Consider the following 11101-nt stretch of genomic DNA (forward strand, 5'->3'; position numbering starts at 1 on the left):
ATTGGTAGCATGTTGTTCGCTGTAAATGATTAACATTTCTCTTGTTTCATTTATCTATAAACACTATTCGAATTTGTATATGGAAGCGCTAAAGAAAGCGGAACTAAAATTGCTTTCTCAAAAAAAGGAGGGACAGCGTTATTCAGCGTACAACCTTCGAACCGGAAGTGTCATGGAAGTTTTGTAAATGCGGTATGAATCTGTTTTGATGCTTGCATTTGGTATGAACGACTCTTACTTTTTACGAAGCTAATAGGCATCCTCATTTCACGATGGATAACAGGAGACGACACAGAGAATCTCCTGTCCGGGATGTAAAGACAAAAATTAAGCAAGAAAAAGTGAGTCCCGCGCGGCCTCCGCGGGTCCGCCGATCCAGTTCAGGCTCCAGCCGAGGAAGCAGCAGCCCTCCGCCGAGACGACGAGACAGCAGGTGAGCGCCCTGTACCTCACACCCTGTTTATCTTCATGACAGCTCCGCCGAATAGAGACATTGCTCCTATTTTTTAATCTGGACATTCCAGTAAAATACTGTAGCATGTGGGGATGATCAACAAGTCGTTGTATTTGTAGTCAGTAGTTTCATACAAGATGCTTTCTGAACTGTATTTTTAGATCACCTGTCAGAAGAAAGGACAGGTCGCCAGCGAGGAGAGACCGTTCATCGGGCAGACAGCAGGAGAGGTCACCTCGACCCCGGAGAAGTAGAAGCCCGCACCGCAGCACTGACGTTAGGATAAAACGCGTGAGTTACACTGATACACATCAGCTTGTCTAGAGCTAACGAGTTACGCAATGTCATGAACTGACAAGAAAGCTGTATTTAAATGGGTTAAAAAGCACACAGGGCTTTGGCACAAAACTTATAGGGCCTTCATAGGGAACAATTAGCATTATAATATAATGTGACTCTTAAATGTATAGCAAGCTATATTATTTTATTTAATTGGTATTGAAATACATTATTATTATTATTATTATTATTATTATTGCCTCTTTGTCTGTGTGTGTGTATATATATATATATATAGATATATATATATTATAAATTAAAATAAAACCTTAATGTTGCTAAAAAATAAATAATGGCGTTAAACAAACTACATTATTTAAAGGACTGTGTGCATATATATATATATATGTATATATATATATATATATATATATATATATATATATATATATATATATATATATATATATGTATATATATATATATATATACACACACACACACACACACATACACATATATAAGAATACACATATACACATAAATACATATATTCACTACCGTTCAAAAGTTTGGGATCAGTAAGACTTGTACTGTTTTTTAAAGAAGTCTCTTCTGCTCATCAAGGCTGCATTTATTTTATCAAAAATGCAAAAAATGTTTTTAGAATATAAAATAATGGTTTCTATTTAAATATCCTTTACAATATAATTTATATCTGTGATGCAAAGCTGAATTTTCAGCATCATGACTATATATATATATATTTAAAGGACTGTGCGTATGTGTGTATATATGTATATATATATATATATATATATATATATATATATATATATATATATATATATATATATACATGTATATGTTTAATAAAATAATGTAAATTATTGTTTACAGATATATAATGTTATAAACATTATAAATACTAGATATTTTAGTTAGATATGTGTACATTTACATGTTTTAAGATATTTTAGAATATATAAATAAAAAGATACAAATATTAAAATAATTGCTTTCAGTAATAATAATTGTAACATTTAATATAATTGTAAGATAATTATTATTGTTATTGAAAGCAACTAAAAATGTGAACTGTACTAAGTGGAGTGTAGTAAGATTTTGTTTTCATTACAGGAGCAAGATGACCACAGAGGATCTGAAAGCCATCGGCATCGTGAGAGAAGGGATGATTCAGATGATCGCAGGATGAAAAGGGAGGGAGAGCGGCCTCGGCAAAGAGAGCGAGACAGAGAACCAAACAGAAATAGAGGAAGAGAACGGGAGGCCTACATACAACAGCAACAGCAGGCTGAGAGAGAACGGCATAATGAACGGCGGCGGGAGAATCGCCTCAGACAGGAGGCTCAGAGTGGCAGTGGGAATGAGGAGCAGGAGTTTGGCGCTGAAAACACTGGTGATTCTGCACCTGCAGCCGAGAAGGAAAAGCCCAACTTTGAACTATCAGGTGCCTTGGTGGAAGACACCAATACATACAGGGGGGTGGTGATCAAGTATAACGAGCCTCCCGAGGCCCGGATCCCTAAACGAAGATGGCGTTTGTACCCTTTTAAGAATGACGAGCCGCTTCCAGTCATGTACATCCACAGACAGAGTGCGTATCTACTTGGACGACAGAGGAAGATTGCAGACATTCCTATCGATCACCCGTCTTGTTCCAAACAGCATGCTGTTTTTCAGTACAGGTCAGAACAACAATAAATGCTATTTAGTAAATGGTTAAGGAAAAAATAATTCTGTCATCATTAATTCTTCCTCATGTTATTCCAAACCTGAATGAAATTCTGTCTTCTGTTGATGACAAAAGAAGATATTTTGATATGTTGGTAACCAAATAGTTTACAGTAGCAATTAACATCCATAGTATCTTTTTTTTTCCCCCATAATATGAAAGTTACATCACAGTACAGAAGAAAACATATTGATGCTATTTTCACGACATTGCGACTTAAATGTCATTGAATTCAAGTGTTAATTTCTTCCTAATGATTTAACATTTATCCTCTCCAGATTAGTGGAGTTCACACGGGCGGATGGCACCATGGGCAGGAGAGTGAAGCCGTACATCATCGATCTGGCTTCTGGTAATGGAACATACCTGAACAATCAGCGTATAGAACCTCAGCGTTACTACGAGCTCAAAGAGAAGGACGTGCTGAAGTTTGGCTTCAGCAGCAGAGAGTATGTGCTCCTTCATGAGTTCTCCGACACAGCCGAGGTTGACGCAAAGAAGGAGGATGAAGAGGATGAAGAGGATGAAGGCCTGGATGAGTAGTTCTCGCCTCAACGTTTACCAAAGTTACCTGTTTTCTGCTGGACTCTTTAAAAGAGTTTCATCGGTAGGAACAGGACCAGCATGAATTTATTAATTCAGAATTTCCTTATGGACAATGAAGGAATCTCACTTCAGCCTGCCCAAGTTGTCTGTATGACTCTATTCTCAGGTGGATAGTTTTGTATCCCATTAAACTGTGTGTACAGTGTTGTTCTTCAAAGTAAGTGCTCACTGCCAGAACTAATTAATCTTCAAAAAACATATATTTTGGATACTCTTGAAGAAGTGCACATAATGTCCAGATTTGGTTACTGTAAATATACTGGATGTATTTGGATGTATTTAGTGTGTGGTCTTTGTGACTAGACACATTCTGTGTCCTGGTTAGTTAACTAGTCTTTTTTGCGCCGTTAGATTATCATCCTCATGGTTATGGAGACTCATTTGAATATTGCTATACAAAAGATGGCATTTTACTTTAGATATTTCCTGTTCTCTCACAGTACGTTCATAATTGATTTTTAGATGTTTTGTATTGTAAAATAAAGATGGATAATAACGAATGTTGGCCTTTTGATTGACTGCACACATTGTTAGAATAAATGAGGAATTCTGAAAGCGATGAACCAGACATTATTCCTTCGTCGAATAATTATCTATGCAGTGATTTAGTGTTATATATTTAATAATTCAGTCTACATTATCATCGTAAACTGTTATTTGAATTACGCTATCACAATATACACAATGCTTGAAGCCATAAAACTCAAATTTTGTAATTTAAATATTACATTTTCTTGGTTAAAAAAAAAAGTTTCCTCCGATTTATAAAGTACAGTTCTGTGAAGTTGCTGTATTCTCTAATAGACGACGTAAGCTCAGTTTTTGCGCGACTTTTATTTTGAAATCCTCAACATCCGGTTTCCGTCACGTTTGTATCGTCATGTTGCTGCGAAATAATTCACTGTCTCTCAAAGGTTTGTGTATATGTGTTTTGTTATATGTATATTTCTTTTACGATATTAGATGTATTTCGCTTTACATACACATTAATTCTAGTTTAATTTGGTTTCGTCCTATCTATCTGGATGAGTTTGTTTAAGGGTGCCTCTATTCCCAGACCGCGCAAATGTAACGTTACCTTTTCTGTAGTATTTACATTTAAGGATACTAATAATAATGATAAATCAATATTTGAAAATGAGCTAAATTGTTGCCATCACTTATTTTAAGTTCCTTTTTGTTCTTCAGTCTCTCTTGAAATCACAGTTTATCAAATGAAAATTCTGTCATCGCGCCTTCACGTTGTTCGCTGATTGTTTTTTCCCATGCATTCATGCAACATATAAAACATTCTCAAGTGTTTTAACTTGAATTATTTTCTTCAAACAATCTCCTTCTCTCTTTTAGATGTAGCCTAGTTTCTTCCGTTGCATAGTGCTGAACCTGCTTCATCATGACATCATCAAATCCTCCAAAAGCAGCTCTACATTTTGGCCAGGTTGTGATTGGTCCACCTGGCTCAGGTAAAACCACTTACTGCCGGGGCATGCAAGAGTTCCTCAGCCACCTCGGGCGCAAGGTGGTCGTTGTGAACCTGGATCCTGCCAATGAAGGCCTACCCTATCCGTGTGCCGTGGACATATCGGAGCTCGTCACTCTGGACGATGTGATGGACGGTCTAAAACTTGGCCCCAATGGTGGCCTTATCTACTCTATGGAATACTTAGAGGCAAATTTGGACTGGTTAGAGAGCAAGCTGAAGCACCACCACGACTGCTACTTTCTTTTTGACTGCCCAGGTCAGGTGGAACTTTACACTCACCATAATTCGGTGAAGAATATATTTGCACAGCTGTCAAAGTGGAATTTCAGGGTAAGTAGATGGTGAGACTCCTCTTGTGATTTCTTAAGATGTATTTCCTGTCTAATTCCATCTGATATTGGCAGCTGACCGCCGTGCATCTGGTGGATTCCCATTATTGTGCTGATCCGGCCAAGTTCATCTCCATACTGTGCACTTCCCTGTCCACCATGCTGCATGTTGAATTGCCACATGTCAATGTGCTCTCAAAAATGGACCTCATTGAGCAGTATGGCAAACTTGGTAAGATAATTTAGTCCAGACTGATGCAGAAAAGTCTGATTTGTGGATGTACTTGAATTTAACACCAACTCTTTTTTTCTATATGTATAAAAGCATTCAATCTAGACTTCTACACTGAGGTTCTGGACTTGACCTATTTGGTGGAGCATCTCTCCTCAGACCCTTTCTTCAAAAAGTTTCACCACCTGAATGTGAAGTTGGCTGAAGTGATCCAGGACTACAGCTTGGTGTCTTTTGTTCCTCTTAATGTGCAAGTTAGTGCTCACTTTGGTAATTGCAATGAAATGTATGCGGTTTTGTGGCATGATTTTTGACCATTGTTATTTCTCTACAGGATAAGGAAAGCATGACTCAAGTTCTGAGAACTGTGGACAAAGCTAATGGCTACTGCTTTGGAGACCTGGAGGAGAGGAACCTGCAGGCTATGATGTCTGCTGCAGTTGGAGCAGACTTCCAGTTCAGCACGTATCCTTATCATACTGTTTAGTTGTATTTTTTTGTTGTTGTTATGTTAACACACTTCTATTCATTTCTGCAATCACATTGGTGAATTTTGATTATCCTTAATCATTTGCCTCAGAACTCTTAGTGTACAGGAGAAATACATGGAGGCCACTGGGAAAACTGTGGAGGATGACGTTATGGATTTGTAACCATTTTTATATTGATTAAAAAAAAAATAAAAAAAAAGCAATTTGCAGAGGTCTTATTTCACACACTCAAACACACTAAAATTAATAGAATTAATATAAGAAATAATAAATGTTTTTGTTCCCCACACCGAAATTTGTACATTCACAAAACAGTTGAAATGTTTTTAAATTGATTATTTTACAGTAACAAGAATAAAATCATTGTCTTAAACACTTAAAACAGTCGTTTTGGACACATACATTGCAAAATGATTTCGACATAAGTAATAATTAGACAATTCATCGTATCAGATGTGACTTTACAAGGAAATCAATTCTTATTTTGTAATAAAGACTTATTTTGTTTGTTCTGTATCTAAGAAACAATGTGCTTATGTATCTGAGCAAAGTACTGTTTGTCCACAGTAATACTAAATCTCATTATTTCAGCTTGAGTTGCACTGTTACAAGGAAACTGAGAATGATTGTTTTGGGTTTCGTAGACATGCATCTTAGTGTTTGAGAATGAAAGATTTGATGCGTAAATAGATTAATTAACTTCCTCCTCTGAGCACGTTATTGATCAGTGTGTGAGTGCAGCTGAGAGTATCTCCACTAGAGGGCACTATCGTAACGGCTACATGTTCACACAATATAGTAGTCAACATTTACACGTTTATCACTGAATTTTGAAAAACTGCAGTCGCCTAAATTGTCACCGAATATTAGACAGTTTATGGCAAATGAAACATTAAAATAACTAACACATGATCAGCGTGCTTAAATGTGTGAAATTGGGAATAATTTAAAAGGGAGTCAATTAACGCTGCTGGTTTTTATTATTTGGTACACCCTTGTAAAACAGTACATAAAGGTTCTGGTTTTGTTTTTTTTTTCGTTTACACGTTTTCTTTCCTGCTCTCTTGATACACGGCGCGTAATTTGCTAACTTGTGGCAGAGAACCTTTATCGAGCCGGAACACCTTTCCCATCATGTGTAGTCTGGACCTTGAAAAGGCCTTCGCACTCGCGGAGGAACACAGGAATGCATTGTACACGAAAGGGAGACATGACAACTATGTTAGATAGTGCTCGGTGTTTGTTGAAATTGTCTTTTTGGTCATGTTTTTCTTCCTAATATTAGTTAAATATGATCTAGTCATTTAAGCTTATGTATGAAAGTGCCACAGCATCCCTTAGGAATAAATCTCCACAACAGTCACCTTAACACATACTTGTGCGAGCCACGGAAGTATTCCGGGAACCAGAAAGCAGTGCTTCGCCTCTTAGCGCACTCGGTTTGAGAATTGTGGAAAACGCGGAATGGATTACGATCATTATATTGCACTCTAAAAACGCTTGTGACAGTCAGATGACTTAGGAACATTTAAATATAACTAAATATGCTGCGATATACGTTTATAGAGAATGTGAAGATTATGATATTCTTGTAATCAGTGCACAAACAGGACTGCACTATTCCACTGTGCATATGTCATTAGAACCTCTTGTGTTAGAGAGCATTATCCATGTCAGTTCACAATCCAGTCCACATTTTAGTCGAATCTGCAGGGTAAAAACAGGAGGCAGACAGGGAATGGAGTTGGCCATGTGAAATCTGTTTCTGCTTTACAGGGTCTGAGTATGTGCAAGCTTGGCACTATATTTGCTCTAGAAATCATTTAGGGTGATAAAAGAAGTTTAGATATTTTCAGTGTAACAGGAACTACTTGGTGTATAGCTATTACACTCAAAGAAATAGTAAAGTGCTTCTTTATTCAGTTATTTCCCTCAGCTTCCTTCTATTCAGAGCTATGATTTCATGATATTTGAATTCTGTTGACAAAAAAAATGTAAATACAATAAAGCTGACAGTGACACGAATTGTTGCAAATTTTAGAACAAAGGTGCGATAAAATATAGTGTAATTTGCTGGTTAGGGTGTAGTACTGAATTTGCTTCATATATTATACATACATTGTAGGCCACATTAAATTCTTGGAAGTTTCCCTCAAAATCTGAAAAAGTAGCCAATACGATGTGTTTATGTAAGTCATATAGAGTTTGGCATATATATATATATATATATAGATATATATATATATTATATATATATATATATATATATATATATATATATATATATATATATATATATAGCAGTCAACATTTGAAGTGGATCAAAACCTTTCATCAAAGTTGTCCTAAAACCAAAATGTATTCTTGTCTTAGGACAACTTTGATGAACTTTTCTGATCCACTTCAAATGTTACAACTGTACATACATACATACAGGTTTTTTTTTTTTTTTCTGTTTTTTTTTTTGTTTAAAATTGAACTTCAAGTCAGAGTTCCCATAGTTTTTCCTCAGGCACATGATGTCACCATGAACATATATAACATATAGAACATATATTTTTTATTGTCATGAATGTCATGAGTGTGTGCCAAATGCACGATTATGCCCCAGTTATGGTTTCCTATAGCCCTCTGGAGTGGTACTTCCTTCCCTAGCACACTTCAGAGAGTAATTTTGTGTGTGTGACGGCTGCCCAGCAACCTGCTGGCTGAGGACCAACTTCCTTGTGTCTGCTCTTGCTACTTTATGGATTCCCATGTGGGGGTGTGTCTGAGAACAAGGGATTGAATGAAACTCTGATTGAATGAAGGGCTCTGCTGAGCAGTTTCCTCCCTTTACCAGCAGTGTATACATGTGGCTTATTGGCGCGCTGAGGGTCATGAAAGGGTTTGAATACACATGGTTTTGTTTACACAGAAAATGTGCCATACTTTGTACTCTGCCTCATTAAAACTGTTGACAAACAAGGACAGATGAAAGCCGTAATTGTTTGGCTTTCATTTTTTCGCTTGAAAATCTCAGCAAAATCATTATATGTCTTCCAGATTTCATTCCCTCTCAGTAATTTTATGCAAGGAGCAGAGTATTTAAAATGATATAATTTCATGCCATTTAGAGAAGGATAACATAAAATCTACAGCTATAAAATTTTCACTATTTGGCACAATTTATTGGATTTAATTAATTGTTGCCTCTACAAACAAATGTTAAGGTTTATCATCTAAATATTCACTATGTGAATATTTTACATGTCAACTTACAGTAAATGTCACAGTTCAAGATTGATTTGTGTTTTGTATTTGAGATCTCGGTGCTAGCAACACCAGGGTCATGGGTTTGATTCTCATGGAATACTAATACTGCCGAATGTATACCTTGAATCAGGGGTATTGTTGTTAACTAAAACAATAGTAAAATATTTTCATTACTTGACATAAAATTAATGTCAGCTAAAAAAAGAAAAAACTTATTTTCATGTATATATTTCAGCTAGTTACCAAGGCAACATTTCTCATTACGGTTAGTCTACGGTTAGCCTGATGTACTAATTTAACTAAATCTAAAGCTTAAATCTATTTTTAAAAAAATATATACAGACATATTTAAAAAGAACAAAAACTGTAATAGAATGGCAAAACATAAAAAAAATTACTTAAAGTTTAACTAAATTTGCAATGAAAGTAGAAAATATAAAAAATTTAAGTACTTGATAAAAGCATTTGCTGAAGGCATTTACTAGTGTTTACTAAGATTTACTAATGTAACATAATATTTATTTGATTAATATAGTATTATAAATTCATTTTATATATAATATATATATATATATATTATATATATATATATATATATATATATATATATATATAAATCCAAAATGAATATATATATATAGCTCTGATAATCAACTTTTTACAATACATTCCATTATCTCTGCTTATTTGTTTGTATAAAATAACTTCATAATTTATATTTAAGCTATCAATATTTACATGTATTATACTCCACCAAATATTTATAAGCATATAGATAATCTCGCTCATCATTTTGACCGACAAAGATTTCAAATATTTAACAAGGAGATGTTGGATCTCCAAATCAAAGATATGAAACGCTACATAACAGCTCCAATAAATTATTCATTTTATTTCCATATTCTTTGCTGTAAGATGAAATGTATATACATTTCACTGGGGAGAAATCCATTTCCCAGATTCAACATGCTGTCAAAAAGTGACAGAGAGAAACTCCCTACTTCACAGGACACGGGCAGAGTTGGCCAGCAATGCTAGCGGCTCTGCATTGCATTAAGGTTGTGCGCTGTGCTGCTCTGCCCATCCCCCATACTGAGATACCAAAGCAGAGCTGTGCTGCTTTTGCAAGCAGCAAAGCTTCAGCTCGAGTGAGAGGCAGGCAGGGAGAGGGGGGTGGGGAGAGCAGAGAACGAGAGACGGTGTGTTATTCTCCTAAAAAGATATTTTTCCCCAGAGATCCTTTCTCTATCTCTTTTTAGATTCCAAACTGAACCACAGTATAAATAGATGGGCTTATTTTGTGATGATAATGTATTCTGCCTTTCAACCACTTTGTGTGGTTTATCTGATTTTCTTCTTTACTCGTGCTCTCTCTCTCCCTCTCGTTTTTCATTTTCACTTCCTGCTTGCAGACTAGCTCAACCCACCACCAACCCTCCCTTCTCTTACTTTCCTAACGCATTTCAATCAGCACAACCCCCAAACAGTGTTTCTCAACCGGTTTGACTGATCCAACACCGCGCCAAAACTGTTAGCGAAACGTATTGATGAATGCATGTATAGGCCCTTCTGTATGAAATTTATTAACATAACTTTGGCTAAAAGGCATAATTTGCTATTACAAAATGATTAAACCCCCACAGTCACACATAACCTGTATTTAACATTGCCTGTGGCATATTTCATTTTACCCTGCATAATTTTACGAAGATATTGGCATATGCCTATTTAGGCCAGCTTCTGCCAAGTGACAGATGAATTTGTACCAAAATACCAAACACACAGTGTGAAAAGATATAACAAACATTTTCTCCTTCATTTTAAAAGTTTAATATATAAGCTATAAAATAAGATATTACAAAAACAATTATTTTACTATACTATATTCATTCTCTACACATGCATATGGTCAAAATGCATGTTATGATAGAAATTTTGCATTGTTTTTTTTACCGTGCTGACCTAAAACATGGGATGTTAGATTTATTTATTTACATTTTTACATTTATTTACATTTATTTAACCAGGTAAGTCAAAAAGTTGAGACTCTTCAACACCAGGCATAGGCCTAAATACACTACATATAACAAACAAAACAGAATTTATATTTATGTAGGCCTACAATATGTGGTCTATATGTTTACATTTTTCTATTAGCCCATTTTAAGGTTGAAAGTGAAGTAGGTGTGTGTGTGTGTGTGCAGACTTTGGTATTT

General features: G+C 35.5%; 2 protein-coding genes across 3 annotated transcripts; both read left to right on the top strand.

Moving 5' to 3' along the window:
- The first annotated feature begins 57 nt into the window (after positions 1-57).
- On the top strand, positions 58-3595 carry LOC109106136 (smad nuclear-interacting protein 1-like). 2 transcript variants are annotated; one of them, XM_042741320.1, is made up of 5 exons: positions 58-192; positions 284-433; positions 616-745; positions 1874-2442; positions 2768-3595. In XM_042741320.1, the coding sequence occupies exons 1-5, from the start codon at positions 188-190 to the stop codon at positions 3030-3032; spliced, it is 1119 nt and encodes a 372-aa protein (XP_042597254.1). In that variant the 5' UTR covers positions 58-187; the 3' UTR covers positions 3033-3595. The 2 variants fall into 2 exon arrangements, with proteins under 2 accessions (XP_042597254.1, XP_042597253.1); XM_042741319.1 differs by having other exon boundaries at positions 132-433.
- Positions 3596-3885: 290 nt separating this feature from the next.
- On the top strand, positions 3886-5859 carry gpn2 (GPN-loop GTPase 2). The gene is made up of 6 exons (XM_019119500.2): positions 3886-4009; positions 4443-4908; positions 4983-5139; positions 5233-5393; positions 5474-5604; positions 5720-5859. Exons 2-6 carry the CDS (start codon positions 4489-4491, stop codon positions 5790-5792), a joined length of 942 nt encoding a protein of 313 aa, XP_018975045.1. The 5' UTR covers positions 3886-4009; positions 4443-4488; the 3' UTR covers positions 5793-5859.
- The last annotated feature ends 5242 nt before the right edge of the window (positions 5860-11101 follow it).

Source organism: Cyprinus carpio, chromosome B16 (genome assembly GCF_018340385.1).
Source record: "Cyprinus carpio isolate SPL01 chromosome B16, ASM1834038v1, whole genome shotgun sequence".
Classification (NCBI taxonomy): Eukaryota; Metazoa; Chordata; class Actinopteri; order Cypriniformes; family Cyprinidae; genus Cyprinus; species Cyprinus carpio.

Excerpts from the sequence above, each read along its gene's own strand:
- LOC109106136 (XM_042741319.1), top strand. The coding sequence starts at position 273 with ATGGATAACAGGAGACGACACAGAGAATCTCCTGTCCGGGATGTAAAG. Across the intron at positions 434-615 it reads CCGAGACGACGAGACAGCAG|ATCACCTGTCAGAAGAAAGG; the intron begins GTGAGCGCCCTG and ends CTGTATTTTTAG. Across the intron at positions 2,443-2,767 it reads CATGCTGTTTTTCAGTACAG|ATTAGTGGAGTTCACACGGG; the intron begins GTCAGAACAACA and ends TATCCTCTCCAG.
- gpn2 (XM_019119500.2), top strand. The coding sequence starts at position 4,489 with ATGACATCATCAAATCCTCCAAAAGCAGCTCTACATTTTGGCCAGGTT. Across the intron at positions 4,909-4,982 it reads TGTCAAAGTGGAATTTCAGG|CTGACCGCCGTGCATCTGGT; the intron begins GTAAGTAGATGG and ends TGATATTGGCAG. Across the intron at positions 5,140-5,232 it reads TGAGCAGTATGGCAAACTTG|CATTCAATCTAGACTTCTAC; the intron begins GTAAGATAATTT and ends TATGTATAAAAG.